This window comes from Coturnix japonica, chromosome 19 (genome assembly GCF_001577835.2).
Source record: "Coturnix japonica isolate 7356 chromosome 19, Coturnix japonica 2.1, whole genome shotgun sequence".
In the NCBI taxonomy this organism is placed as follows: domain Eukaryota; kingdom Metazoa; phylum Chordata; class Aves; order Galliformes; family Phasianidae; genus Coturnix; species Coturnix japonica.
In genome coordinates, this window is record NC_029534.1 from 7,256,473 (window position 1) to 7,271,896 (window position 15,424).

The 15,424-nt window shown below is 42.7% G+C and overlaps 1 protein-coding gene across 7 annotated transcripts in view; it reads right to left on the bottom strand.

Annotated features, from left to right (window-relative positions):
• Positions 1 to 15,424, bottom strand: part of ACACA (acetyl-CoA carboxylase alpha) — a 105,462-nt gene that overhangs the window by 71,153 nt on the left and 18,885 nt on the right. For all 7 annotated transcript variants that reach the window (XM_032448510.1, XM_032448512.1, XM_032448509.1 and 4 more), the window contains 17 exons: positions 14,918 to 15,024; positions 14,413 to 14,523; positions 13,886 to 14,095; positions 13,182 to 13,352; positions 11,471 to 11,632; positions 10,748 to 10,911; positions 9,798 to 9,948; positions 9,135 to 9,238; positions 8,786 to 8,867; positions 7,704 to 7,849; positions 6,667 to 6,817; positions 5,246 to 5,380; positions 4,278 to 4,424; positions 3,582 to 3,770; positions 2,882 to 2,982; positions 2,649 to 2,737; positions 1,828 to 1,952 (listed from right to left, as the gene is read on the bottom strand). In XM_032448510.1, coding sequence (XP_032304401.1) covers positions 1,828 to 1,952; positions 2,649 to 2,737; positions 2,882 to 2,982; positions 3,582 to 3,770; positions 4,278 to 4,424; positions 5,246 to 5,380; positions 6,667 to 6,817; positions 7,704 to 7,849; positions 8,786 to 8,867; positions 9,135 to 9,238; positions 9,798 to 9,948; positions 10,748 to 10,911; positions 11,471 to 11,632; positions 13,182 to 13,352; positions 13,886 to 14,095; positions 14,413 to 14,523; positions 14,918 to 15,024 — 2,345 coding nt within the window. The remainder of the gene's footprint in view (positions 1 to 1,827; positions 1,953 to 2,648; positions 2,738 to 2,881; positions 2,983 to 3,581; positions 3,771 to 4,277; positions 4,425 to 5,245; positions 5,381 to 6,666; positions 6,818 to 7,703; positions 7,850 to 8,785; positions 8,868 to 9,134; positions 9,239 to 9,797; positions 9,949 to 10,747; positions 10,912 to 11,470; positions 11,633 to 13,181; positions 13,353 to 13,885; positions 14,096 to 14,412; positions 14,524 to 14,917; positions 15,025 to 15,424) is intronic.

Sequence of the window (15,424 nt, forward strand, 5' to 3'; positions counted from 1 at the left end):
TCCAGTGCTCAATGGTACACTGCCCTTCCTAAAAGCCTCTGATACCCACGTGATGTGAGCAGCCCCCATCACAGTGTCCATGTGAGGGCTCAGCAGAGGTCACACAGAAGAACCTCAGCTGTTCCCCTGCCAAGTGCAGGAAGGTCTGCCCAGTGTGTTTCAAACTGGGATGCTGGCCTCTGCCCGAGATGAAATATCTGACAGCGCTGAGAAGAGCGAGCACACACAACGACAAAGGAAAGCTCAGGTAGCCTTTCATCTTCTGTTCTTCCTGGCTCCCAGCATGCTCCTCACTCCCTTAGACAGACATTCTGCCTACCAACCCAAGGAGACAGCAAGACTCCATCTCTAAGACATGGCTTGCATGGAGGTGAACATCTAGACAAAAAGTTCCAGTCCTATTTTAGCAAGAAATAATCAGGATGACAACAACAAAATAAAGCAGGTAGCTGGCGCTGCACTGGCTTTTGCCTGCACTGATTGGCAAAGGCAGTGAGCAAAGCCTCAAACCAGCTCTCTGACAAGGCCTTAACGCCTCCCCGGCACCCCCGTGTAATTACACACTTGAGTGACTGGACTCTGAAGAAAATTGAAGGCCTGAGCTGCGAACAGCTGCCATTTTCTCTCTCCATCACGCCAGCATGATTACTTGAGAAATGAACAGCCCCGGCTCAAAGCTACTCCAGAATTCTCAGAGGAAATATGGCTCCGTGTTCAAATAATGAGATTCTTAAGGCAAGCGTTACTTACAATCACACCACACACCAAAAAGGAAAGGAAAAAAAAGGAAAAAAGGAAAGCTAGAAAGAAAGAATGCCAGGCTCCTTATATCTTACAAATTAGAATTTAAGAAACCCAGCCTCTGACTAGGACAATTATGACCCTTTCTATGCTTTTGAGAGTTATTTTGTGGATGGCTACTTTGGAAATGCTTTTCACTGTAACAGACCACGTTTTACTATTTTAAAAAGGAAAAAAGAGGAGGAGGGGAGGGTCAGAGGGGGGTAGTATTGTAATTAGCCTCTTAACAAGCAGTATACCTAACTCTAGTCTGTGCTGGAAATCATGTTGTAGCTAAATTCACCTTGCCCTGAGGAATGCGGATATTCACTCTGCTTCAAAGCCTTATGGAGAGGAAGGATTTTCTGAGGCTTTTTAGGAAACAGGAAAAGAGAAGCAGGACTCAATTGCTGGCTTTCTATTTACTCTTCCTGCAAATGTAATTTAATGGGGGGGTTACCCATTAGAGAGTAGCTGAGGTTAATAAGAATGGAGATTTTCACAAGCTAGTAAGCAAGCCAGAAGAACATCGACGATGATGGCAGATTCCAGCATAAAGATTTCTGTGCGTTTCTATGCTAGAATCTGTGTCCAGGAGACTCACCATCCCTTCTCAAGCCCCCCGGACAGCCACACACATCCCTAGGGTCAGACACCTTGCCTGGAGTGACCAGCTTTGTGCTGAGCTGCTGGGTCCCAGCCAGATCCTACCTACCACACAGCCCACAGTACAGCTGGTCAGAACACATTGCAACAGATCTGCCACGAGATGCTCTGAGCCTATAGCCAAGAAGAAGGTAAGACAGCAATTGCCAAGCCTATGAAACCAAACATGGCTGATCAAGAGAAAGTGAATCCACTCTAAAATGTCAATGCAGGATAGCGTCATTCACTAAGAAGAAAACCTGAAGAAATTCCACATTGTTGCTGCTGCTGCTTCAGAAGCTACAAAGTTAGCATTTAAGGATGAGAGCTGTCAACCCAGCACCTTTCAAACACACAATTACAAGGAGAAGCAAATTTCTAGAGAATAAATAGGCAACTTACAATGAGCATTGTGACAAGCAGGTTCTTCTTGGTGACCTGAGCATGTGAGAAGATGTAGTTCAATACAGCATTCATGTCGCTTTTATTCTCTTCCCGAAGGGCAAAGACACACTTGTCGTAGTGACCTGCAATCAGAAATGCACATTTTTTCAGCCTCCAAACCTCTGCCATGGAACAAATGTGACCAGATGTGTCTGGTTGGTTTTTTTTCCACATATATATGTCACATGTTTTGCACTCAACCAGCTCTGGGACGAAAGCATTCCTCCCAACACACCTGCCCTCAAGAGAAAATTTAAAGCATCCCATTCTTATAAAACAGCTCAAAAACTGAACACTTCCCCTGTGAGGAGTAGACAGAGGTGAATGGTGAGCAGTCTCTTTCATTCAAAAAACTCAATAAAAATAGAAAAAAGACTTGCACCATCCTCTTCCACCAGCAAACTGAAGTGGAAGTGAATCTGCAGTACCATTATTGCAGGAACAGGGGCAGGATAAAAAAGTATAACAGAATCAAACTACCTGTGAGAACCAGAGCCTCAAAATCAGCCAGTGCATCATTGCCACCTTGTGCCTAGACACAGTAATGCAATACAATTATTTCAATTGTGAGTCAAGCCGAGGTTCTGAGGTTTGTTCTCACAAACACTGAAAAAACCCCTCTGTTATTTCATAGCAGGTATCTCCTCTAACAAAATAAAAGAAAACCCAAGTGGCTTTGCCTCATGGACTCATCTTTCTTGAGCAGGGTAAACATAGAGCTGCTGGAACCAAACGTGGGTCTTTCAGAAATCAAAAGCTTGATATGCATAGAAACTCACCATGCTGAAACTGAGTCTCCACCTTCAGATACTGACGGAGCAAATCCATTACAACTGCTTTCATGTGACCCCGGATACCACTCCGGTACCTGAAGAAACAAACAGATCAAACCCAGTGTTGAAGGCTGATTTAAGACAAACAGGCTCAGGTCTTTCAAGTAAAACTAGGCAAAAAAGAAGAGGAAGAAGAAGGAATAAGGTGTAATTAGGGGTCACCCCTTTAAACAGCTTACCTCTGTACAAGCTGCACAATACTCTGAGTGTTCATGAAAAAGACCTCACGCTCTGATTTGCGGTTCAAGGTGGCTGCATGGCTATCCAAGATATTGGCAATCTGAAATAGAGTTAAGTCTCAGGACAGCTACTGAACAAAGGTGAGACAGTCTGCTTGACAACTAGTAACGATGTCCAGACAAACCAGACAGGAGTTTTAGCAGACTCCAGAAAAGGCCAGAGCCTCAAACTACATGGGAAGATAATGACCTAATGACGATACAAAAATTGAAGCATGACATTGTATAAGGTAATCATCTTCCAACATCTCATTACTTGATCAGGCCTTCTTAGTTGCAATAATTCCTTTTTACGGTTACACCGACACTGGAAACTGCAGTGTAGCATAGGTACCAGCCAAAAAGCAAGTAAATAAATGCTCACAAGGCCACTGATACGATTAAACTCCTCCTGATTCTTAAGCTAGCGTGTTTAAAGCTATAGTGAGCAGAGAACACACAGCCTTCAGCACAGGAAAAGAAGGCAAATAAGCTTAAGTGATACAATAAGTATCAATACAATACAATAATCTCATCACAGAGATTCTATGTTCAAATACATTTTTAAGTCCATCTAATCTCCAGTTAACTTAAAGGAATTTTCTCTCTTTACACCAACACAAACCAATTTTGATCCCTTTATACAAGTGTGGTTGATCACCTGCTGGCTAGGAAACTGGCAAAGGACTGATGTGATGTTGCTGGCATATTGGGCCATCTCCTTCTTGATGGACTTCTCCACGTTGGGTGGGATCCGTCCAGAAACACTGGTCATGATGTCCTGAAGTTCCAGCAGAGGCAAAGATGGATCTCTCAATGTCTTCATTAGTCGCTCAACCCAGCCCTTCACCTAGAGGCAAGTTAGCATAGAGGCAAACATAAGGAAAAAATAAGCAGCAAGAAGGGAGAAATGGAAAGGCTGCTCAGTGAGGTCTCCAGTTCTGCTGCATCACACAGCTAATACAGGGACTAAACACGAAAACTAAATTAGCTTCAGTGCCACCTTTCACCAATAGCTTGCTCAGATTCATTCACCTCCAATCCTCCTTCCTCCAGACTTGTACCACAGCTGGCTATACACATAGCTCACATTTACAAGGTTGCAGGCACAAGCAGTAAAGCTCAGGCTCCACTCCTAACTTACACTCCCTTTTGGGTACCACAGATGGGACTCTCCCATGTTACTCTCTCCTGAGATTTCTGGTGATCAGAAAACATAAGAACCAAGGCCAGCCAGCACTAGCAGCACAGCACTGCTCTGAGTCTTGGTCCTCAGGCTCTGATGTGCCAACAGTCCAGCCTTATGTTCAAAAGAAAGAACGTATGCTCTCTCTCTGTGCTAAGAAGTAACCAGTACCTTGCTGCTGAAGTAGGGCTCGGGCAGGCAGTACCCATTCATCACGTTGACCAGGTTATCCAGGACATAATGGAAGATGCGATGGAGTTTCTCGCCTCGAAGTGCTGTGCTCTGGATCTGTGGCAAGGTGCCCGTGTGAAGTTCAGCCTGGAAACACAGCAAATACCACAGTGTCACCAATCCTCCAATATGGCATCAGCCATGGTAGTAACATCCAGTTACCCCCAGCTGGAGGCTCAGATTTAACCTGGAAGAATTTCCTAAGTGGAAAATGCTCATGGTTTGAGAGAGAGAAGCTATGAGCTGGATCTGCAACAATTCCATGTTGTGTTCACCCACAAAAAAAGCTTCCAGCCTCTCTCCAAAATGCATCCCAGTTGATTTATATCTCAACAAAAAGCAGAGGAAAAGCCAACAAGCTGATGTTGACGATTACTTTCCACCCTCTGCATGGCGGCTTCTCAGTTTTCTACTCGCTATTGCTAAAGGAACAATAAATTCTTTTCCACTGCCACCAGCAGTGCATGTTTGCAGAAATGCATGTTTGTCTTTCACCTTAAAAAAAGATCCAGATTTGCTACAATTTGCAGGGCCCGACACTCTTGGAATTGGGATCTCTATTCCTGCCCTTCAGAAGGGCACCACAAAGAAGAATCCACGATAAAAAAGAAGCAAATTAAGCATGCGGACAAATAAATCAGATAGAAAGATCTCACCAATCTCCAGTATCTCATACAGACATGTACCCACAATATAGCTTTGAGGTAAGAAGAGAACAAGGATGGTACAAAAACTTTGCTTGAATCAGAGGACCAGATGATAATCTGAGTCCAAGTCACCACGAGACAAACAAAGAGTATGGTGACGTTTCCAATACAAAGCATAAATCTGGACCATCTTGTAGCATTCACCGCATCACTCCCCTATTAAAAACACCACAAATTTCTGTGCTTCCTGCAACTTCTCACCTGCTGAACCCTGCTGGGATCATCCAGCTGGAGTTTGGCAATCACACAGCCTGGATCCAGCACTGCCCCGGGGCGTTTGACATAATGGATGCAGCCTGATTCTCCTGCTGTTAGTGTCATCACCATTTTCATCACCTGTAGCAAGGGAAACAGGTTACGCACTCAGCTTCAGTAGTCCACAAATGGTTCTAGTTTTGTAAGCTGGCAGCCAACAACCTACCACAGACAAACTAACCTGCATGAGCACCTTTTGCATTCAGGCTTTCTCAAAGGTCCATACATACACTGCACATACATTCCAAATGAAATTTTGGGAACTTAAGTAAATAGTAGAACAAGTTACTAGGCAACAAATTAGTGCAGCAGGAAGCTGCTTGGACCAACAGGTATTTAAGAAGGTCCTACACTCAACACAGGGAACAAAACAGAGTTTATTACTGCACTCTGGTTTTAAATGAAAAAGCCAGTCTCAAAAGCTACAGCAAGACTCTTCTTCTTAGCAGAGGAAAGATTACCTTCTAGAGGTCACAACTCTCAGTCTGCTATTCACAAATAGAAGTGCTCCCATAGTTCAATGACAGAAGCTATTGCCTTTGGAGCAGAAGTTAGGTTTAGGGAAAGGCAGTCTAGTTTTACTATTGCTGTAGCATATACCACAACTGGGAAAACAGGAATTGAGTAGGTGGTGCCTCTTCAGCCATGGTTCTGTTGCAGCATAAAAGCATTTACATGAAAGTATCCGGATCTCTGGCTTGATATTCTTCTCCTACACAATCTTCCCAACTAGCTTAATTGCCCCTCTGCCAACACACCCTCCCTTCCCTCATATCTGTTTAGAGCCATGCACTCCTACACGACCTCTCACGCTTTCCTCACTATGATGCAGCAATTGTTCTTCATCTCCTCTCTAAGCATTAAGTAACTTCCAAGGGAGAAGGCAGGAGTGACGCTTATTTGCAGCTTAATTTGTCTGATCAATCTGATAAATGATCAGGTGATCAGAGAAGTCTTAACTTGTTACTTAATACTAGCATATACCCCTTCTGAGTCTCTTTAAGAGCTAAGTAGTAGGCTATGGAAGGAAAGCCTTCTTCACTGTAGTTAGAATACATGGTACATGTAGATTTCACTCTGCTTTGGTACAGTGGCAAGATAGTAACTGTAGTCTTACTGCTAAGAAATGTTGCTTTTTACTTAGTGAAGTCATTAATGCTCAGATTTCAGCTGTTAAAAATTTCTTCCCCACCATCTTATTCTGTTTGCTGATTCCTGAATTAGTCCAAGTTAAAACACATAAAATTTAGAACAGAAATATTATGAATTATTGCTCATTCTCATTTCCCAGTTCAAGAACATTCAACTTCTTTTTCACCCCAGCTTCTGCCTGGACAGCTCCAGCAACAGTTCTTTGAGACTTTTACCTCTATTTCTGCAAAGCATTGGCCTGCAAATACGTGTCCTCCGTCCTCCACCACATACTGGATAAGCTTCCCAGCCGAAGGTGAGCGCAAAATGGAAGGATCATTTTCCTTTTCAAACACACAGGTCTTGTTACCTATAGTGATGCGATACCTACGAAATAACAGGTAGAACAGAATGAATCATTCAGGTTGCAGAAGACCTCCAGGACCTTCAAGTGCGAAACCACCCACCTAACGCAACAAGATCACTGCTAAATCACATCTCTGTGCACCACATCCACATCTCTTAAATGCTTCCAGGTAGCAGAATGCTACCGCTTCCCTGGGCAGTCTGTTACTACACTTAACTATCCCTCCTGTGAATAAACTCTACCTGGTATCCAATCTAAATCTCCCCTGGAACAACTTGAGGCTGTTGACTCAAGTCCTGTCATTGTCACCTGAGTAAAATGACTGGCACCCACCTCAGTGCAGCTCCTTTCAGGTAGCTGTAGAGATCTGAGTCTGCATCTGAACACAAGTCTACCATTCATGTACTGTGGTTAGCTTACTGTATCACTACGTTCTGACTGCAGATTTTAAAAGCACTCTGGAAGGATACCAATGCCATTCTAGCCTACTTTGGAAAAGTTAATCCAGTGTACAAACATCTGAGCCAGCAAGTATTTTAACACTGCAAACCACAAAGTTTTGGGAAATGGGAATCTGAGCCACCTAAACAGCCTGAAAATCAGCTCGGCTAACTAGATGGTCAGAATACTGGGTCTCTTACAGGTGACCACATGTAATTCAGAAGGGCAGGAGAGTATGGACTCCTCATCAGTTCACTCTTACAGGAAAGGTCTGAATGAATCCCAGACACACATTTCAGATGAAGGCAACTTCTCCCTTGAAACTCATCGATAATAATACATCTAAGAATCCTTTCCTAGGAGAAAGTTCCATTTCCAGCTGATCATCAGGAAGCATAAGGTTAGAAGAACACTTATTCTGGACTGACACACAGATGTTATACAATAATCTCTACAAGTTGCTACCTGTCCACTTCTTCTTTCATGTAGGTGGTGTAGCTGCTACCATCGTAAGAAAGGAGCAGCCCTCCGTCGCTCAGTCGGTGCACATCAACTTCCACACAAGAGCTGTTCATGATGACCACGTAGGAATTGGGAGACTGTCGAGTCACCTGCAGATCCACAAGAACAGGAGGTAGCACATGAAAGAGAGACAGCACTGACAGTGCTTTGGTTGCCACAACGCACACAGATTTCCAAGCACTGCTACAGTGGTAAAAAAAGAAGTGGAACAGAGATGCTTGTTCTCATCTTAGATGGAAAAGAAAAAGGGTGAAAAGAACTTGAGATCTCAAAGCCAAGCACTTAGCAGCCAAAAAATGCCAGAACTAATGCTGTTTATATTTGAAGCTGGATAAATCAATCAAAGCACACTTTAACTGCCATTCACTGTTTCTCACTGAAGCAGTGCCAAAATAAAGCTATGGAATCTGATCTGCAGGGGGCAGAACACTTAGAGCTGCAAATGACAATATATGATCATGTCATTAAAAACTTCACAATAATAAGTTTTCCTAGGGAAGCTAATTACAATTGTACAGGCAATCTAAAGTTTCTTCATCCTTGTATGCTTGCTTTTGCATACTTTGAACAGTATTTTTAATGCTAATTTCTTTGGGTTTTGTAGGGTTTTTTTCTCATAGCAAAGAAAAAGCAGTGCTAAAGAGAAAAATTGCTACAAACTCTACCATGCTGATGAAACTGGAGCAAAACACTCAGCACAATGTATCTACATATTCAGAAACATCAACTGAAAGTTTCAGACAACCAAAAGGCAGGGGGTTTCACATAAAATTCTGGTTTAATATTCTTCAGTACATGCAGAGGAGCTCTTGACCCTGAAAAATTAAGATGTTTACAGAGATATTACAATAAAAAGATGTGACAGGTTATCATCTTGATCATGATTACTTAAACCCCACTAAAGCAGAGCATATATAGTTTGCACAGATTTAATTCCAACAATGACAAAGATTAAGCCAGAGCAGCACACAGACATCTGTGGTTAACAGAGGCATGAGGTTAGTTTTCTCTGCTGTACAACATACCTTCAACACATACTTCCGTCCTTCATAGATGAGTTCCACATCCACAGTGTTTAGCAAAGTATGGGCAGGCAGGACTTGGCCCCTTGAAAGAGAAGTACAAAGCAAATTTTGCCTTCCAGAAACCACCAGATGACTACCAGGGACCCAGGGAGATCCAAAGAAGCATGAAAGGATTTAAAAAACACTGGCAGGGAGATCAGGCCAGTTTTCTTAGGCCAGTAGATAAACAGTCCCTTGGGATCAGAGAACAGACAACAAATAACAAGCTCCATGCATTTCTGTTTTGTACTTTACTTGAACAAAACTTCAAGTCAAAAATAATTACTATCTACCAGACAAGCAATTTTACCTTTCTAGAGAATGCAGGAAGTTCGAGACGCTGTTTCGAAAGCTCACATCAGCCACATGAAGAGCTCCACATACCACTCCTAGCATGGTGTCAGGCCTTTCAGCCTAGAAAGAAGGGGTACTCAATATAGTTACATCTCTTTTAGTATCACTCTGTTCTAGACTTCCACTTGAAGAACCAATGGTCTCAGCTCCATTTCTGCTTTAAGGCCAATCTTCCACTAAAATTAAACTGTTGTTGTATACATCCAAATACTATATAAAAGCAATCACCCCTATAAAGAAAACCACTTGATCTTTGTTCTTTCTGAATCAAATCCTGAGACTCAATCTATTGGAGCGTTTCCATCACACCCGTCCCAAGAAGTATAGTAAAATACTAGCTTTAATTCTCATATACGCTAAGATGCCTCTATGGTCAACTCTAAGACTACTTTTCCCTGACAAGATGGTGACCTGGAATTTTGATACAAATAAGAATCAAGCTCAGTGAAAATCTTTATTTGCAATGTGGTATGTGGAAATTAAGTACTCCTAAATACTCATCTTCTGGTAACCAGAACATACCAAGCTTCCCTACTCTCTCCTCTTCTCTCTCTCCAGCCCACCCTTCCCTCTTCCTCTCCCTCTCTCCAAACTAGTCCTGTAAAGCAAACAGCTGCACCTGCACTTTCTCAGCAATAAGCCGATCCAACCAGCCAGTGTCAATGCGGTTCTGCTGGAAGCTTTCTGTTTCCAACAGTTTTATCAAGTATTCAACAGTGGTTCGGAAATCCCCTCGGATGGACAGCTCCTTCAAAGCCACCACCATGTTTCTGAAAGAGAAGAGAAAACCTATTATCCATTCTATATTAACAGTAACGTGCAATCCAGTAACTCTAAACAGTTCCTTCTAAGTTGCTTGGGAAAAACTAGTTTGAGGGTAATAGCAGAACACATGCACTTGAGCAAGATCCTACATGGTGTACTTGGGAATGAAAGAATATTGATTTTCTTCAATCTGCTGTTGGTGTGAACCAGAAAAACTTAGCCAGCATCAGCTATGAGATCAGGAGTTTCCATTGTTATCAACATCTAAGCACCTACCACGTGTGAAAAGTACATATAATAGTAACAGACACTGCCACCATCCCACCCAGAATGGAACAGAGGAAACACTCTGGATGAAAAATAGCATGGATGACAGGTCAGACAGTCCTGCGTTATGATAAGCTTTTTATGTCTCACATCACATAAGAACACTCGGTTATTTATAAGGCACTGGCATAGCCAAGTTATCAACACTCTTCTGTTAAAAGCATTCCACCTGAATGCTTTCAAAGAAGGACTTCAACACAATGGTATCTTACTCCAGCAGCAGGCATAGAAGGCAGGAATGAAACGGAAGGGAAATAAACTAAAGAGAAGCAACCGAAAAGTGAGGAATGCAGGTGCAATGCAGTGGAATTGCAAAGCCAGACAGGATGAGGAGCCTGACCATGATGTGGAAAGCGAGATGGAAACTCCTCTCAAAAATACCAGAACTAAAGAGTCTAGTTTCATCCATGGCACTCTGAAATAAAGAGGAACAACATAAGTAATTTCCAAGGTTCTACCACTTTTCTGTCTACTTACGAGATGGCTTCTTCACGATTCTCTCCCCAGGAGAAGCAATGACCAAACTGAGAATCAGCAAATTCATGAAGTCCTCCTGCAGCAGCAACACTGAAATAGCCCCAGACATTCTTATTGCTGCGGAAATTCAGTTCCTGGACTGTACCAGAACTGGGCTTAAATCCCTGTAAAAACAGACAGACATTGCTATACAGCCTAAAGAAAAAGTAAATAAACCAGAATTAGGGGAATAATCAGAATTGTAAAGAGCACCATCTTGCTCTGCAACATGATACGTACACAGCTAAGCTGAGCCTGCTCACCGCCAAAGCAACAGCAAAGGTCTATAGAACACAGAAGCACAGGAACTGCTGTAGTTCAAAAACTACATGAAACCGAAGACCTTAGTTTTTGTAAGGTCAGTAACACCTTGGCAGCTAATAATGACAGTGTGTGTAGGGGACAACCAAGTTACAATAAAAAGGATTTATAATCCTAAGGCACAGATAAAAATCTGTTACGCTCTGAGAAGTTGAAGAGATGAAGGTGAAGATACTGTACAGTGTGACTATGTCAGTCCACGTTCTTTCAGTGCCTAACCTCAGCCTACAGAACCATCAGCTACGTAAGATAAGGGCAGAATCTTTTAAAGGTGCTGCCAAACCTTCTAGGAACAGCAGCAGAGATTGAACTTGCTGAGGTTATCATAGCACGATAAGGAACTACAGAATTTAAAACACTCACCTCATCAGGATTCTCACTGGTGATACGTGCAGCAATAACATGGCCACGTGGACAGGGGACATGGGCTGAATTCTCAAAATCTATAGATCCATCTCCCCATGGGGAAACACCATACATCACTCGGATATCCTTGATCCGGTGGAGTGGAATCCCCATGGCAATCTAAGGAGGAAAAACAGAATTTCCCACTAATAAGCAAGTTGCTCTCCTAACAGAGTCTCTCTTCCTTAAGGAATTAACTCCACCAATTCTCTGCAGAAGCAAACGCTGCAGTTCTCATACAGCAAACACATATTCTTGTTTTCCTAAGTGAGCCCTCTCCACTGACACATCCTGTTACATTTAGATTTCTCAAGACAGCTGAACTCAGTGTAACGTCCACCTTATGACTTTCAACAAATACTTTCCATTGATTAAAAGACTTCAAGAAGGTCAGTCGCTGCTAGGTTCGACAAGGATGGGCCTGAATTAAGCCTGATAAAAATACACTGAGGTGCCAGATGACCCCTAACCAGTTATATGGGACATGTGAGGAATTCTGTAACTACAAAATGCAGAGAGAGTAACCCACAGAACTGGCTGCTGACCGAAGCCTCATGGACTGAATCCCCTGTTGTTCTGGTCAACAACACCAAAAAAAACCTACTGCTTCATATAAGCCATAAATGTCACTCACTGTGATGATTTCCCCTTGAAAAAGTAATAAATCAAGACAAATTCTTGGTTGCTTTGACACATCTATTCCAGTGCCTAATTATTAGGAGCAAATCCTATTTTGTAGAAAGACTTGAAGAGCAGGGACCTCAGCCAAGAAGAGGAAGCATCTGCTATTAGTGAGGGACTTGGAGAGGTGGAAACAATTTCCCTGGAAGTCAAGAACTGCTAATCAAAATTAAAAAGACCAAAGTCACTTTCCTGAACTTCAAACAACTGCTGAACTTGCTGAAAGATGAAAAAAACCAATTGTCTGCTCTTTTTTTCACTCTCTCTGTCATTAGAAACTCTGGGAATACTGTTATCTCTTGGAGGCAGTGGACTGGGCAACGCGCTGCTCCAAACTGGCACAGCATTTGATTGCTCTGCTAGCCTCAGAAGCCAATTCATTTGACAAAATAATTTCAGGGCTTGAAGTTGAACTACTCATGTCTAAAGCCTGTTAAGACGGGCTTTTACACACAACCAAACCAATCAGTTTTCGTACATTTATATCTTATTATTCTACTGCTTCATTTTTTAACTAAGAATTTCAGAAGGAACAATGAGAAAATTACTTCTCTTTGCTTTCCAAGTCAGAACAGAAGGGGAAAAATATTTTGGAACACAGAAGCTTTGCTCCAGCCACGGATATAATTCCCAAACTGGGAAAGCAACAAAACTGGTCAATTAATTGGGTGGTTTTAGTTGGGAAAGAGAAGTGGGGGAGTCCAATTTCACCCATCTGCACATGGGGATATAGGCTGTATTTGGTACCTCTGACAGTTGCCTTACACTCTTTCCTCTCTAACTACTGAGATCTAGTCATCTGCTTAACATTAGTATGTGATCTGGTTTTAACACAGAAACCTGGCAGTGACTCAGCAAGAGTCCAGCCCCCTAATTTCACCAGGGCTTCAGCAGAACAGGTTTTTCACGCTCAGCTTTCTTCACCATACCACACAGTTTGAGTACTTCTGAAATCCTCCAGAAGTACAGGAATTGGGTCCTGACTCACCTGGAGCTGTGCTGCAGGAAGATTAACATCAGCTACCATCTCGGTGCAGGGGTGCTCCACTTGCAGACGGGGATTCAACTCCAGAAAGTAGAAGCTGCCATCCTGGCTGTACAGGTATTCCACAGTGCCCGCACTCACATACCCCACCATTTTTGCAAGCTTCACTGCACACTAAGATACAAGAAAGAAGAGAATTTGTTTTCCATGCCCCACACTCAATCACCTGCGCCCTGTCCATCCACCCAACCCAATTCAGGATTTTTTTTATGGCATTCTAAAACTTTAATCCAGCATCTTCTAACATACCCAAAGGCTGCTCAAAGCAAAATACACAGCACCGGGGTTTTGGTTCCCAGGTTATTTTGTTTACACTGTTTACAGAGGGCAGAGCCTGAAGTGAATATTTTTAACAGCCAGCATTAGGAAATCCACATAACTCCTGCTGCTCGCTTTGAATGTGACATTAAACATTTACAACACACCTCTCTCATTTTTGAGGTGCAGGCATTTTCAGTGGAGCTCAGTAATGGTGGACTGAGTTTTGGAAATGTCAGTGGTTGCGCACACGAAGCGGTTTACAACACATTACCTTACGTTGCTCTTTTAAAAGACTGAACAATGCAAAATTATTGTCAATGATAAAAAAAATCCTGGCTCTTCCTGGAGCCTCACACGAAAAAGAGAACTTGCAGAGCCACTCTCACCTGTTCCATATGCTCAAACACCACTGAAGTTGCTATAGAAGCAGGTGCTTCTTCAATAATCTTCTGGTGCCTGCGCTGCACGGAGCAATCCCGACCAAAGAGAGAGATGGCATTGCCATACTGGTCTGCCAAGATCTGCACCTCCAAGTGGCGGGACTGTTTGGCTAACCTCATTACGAAGATCGGAGAGCCTGGGACTTCAGCCTGAACCTATAGGAGAGACACCATATAAGTGGACAAATCAGTTTTTGTAAACAACAGTCTTAATCACAATCATCCCCAGTTCATTTTCTGAGTAACAAATATCCTGAATATTTACCCAGGCCACTTATGACTAAAAACAACCTGTACTCACATTTAATTACAGTGAAGTTCAAATAATCTCTGCTTTCCTAAATATTCCATAGGCTAAAGAAGGCCCACAGTAGTGGCTTCTTCAGTTCCTCACCATCTCCCTTATTGTACTCTCAGAATCACCCAACCAGAACATCTAGAACAAGACGGCACAAATCAATGGAAGAAGTTACCTGTCTAAATAGGTTGGGGAAGTCATCTGCATTATTAACTTTCCTAATTCCTTTCCCTCCTCCTCCTTCTGAGGCCTTGATCATGACAGGGTAGCCAACTTCCTCAGCAGCCTGACCAAGATGGGAAAAACAAGTATAACAAGTTAGCAAGTTGAAAAGATCTTTATTTATGAATGATCCATGTCCAAGTCCCCACATCCTTTGACTCTGTTTAGCAAACTAGACACAAACAAGATAGAAACCAAATATGCTATTTCTGGAGGATTCTTGTAGTTGGAAAAACAAGGGAACAGTTGCTGCCACTGCAGTGATCTTGTTTCTTTCTCGTAATCCCACTAATTCTGCAGGCTGGGCTCACAGACAGTTTGTGAAAAATTGCTTTCAAGTTTCCAAGACTCAGTGCAGTCCCAGTCTGTTCTCACATTAGAAATAAATTAAACCTCAAAGCAATCTCCAGGTACGCATGCAGCAGGCTCCAAACAGCTCCGAACTACCAGCCACCCACCCGCAGGCCATCATCTGCATCTTTCACGTAGCCTTTTTCATACAGTTCCTGAGGAACATTCAGGATACGCTTCTGAAGATCGTTCTCCTGCCAATCCACTCGAAGACCTGAAAGATAAACATGACCTTCTAGTTCGTTCTGCTGCAAGGCTCAGTGAGAACTCACATATCAGACACTGATGAAACAAAGGGCTGTAACAGTTCCTTGAGGAACCAGTCTGGAAGCATGTAAAAAAAGAGAGGATGCTGAACATAAAACAAATTATTACTGTTGTCTGGGGAGCAAAGATTTTTAATTGGGAAACTAACAGTTATGCCCTCCACATACCCTGTGTAATTCTGAGAAACAGGCAGTTATTCACCATCTTTGAAAGTGCACAGAGCTTCCACAGAAGCAGATTATTGGCTGCGTGCTCCAGAATTACTGGATAGATGCTAGAGAAGTAAAGACTGCAGATATACCAGATACTACAGCTGCTCTGTCAGACTAACAGCATTGTAAAGAACG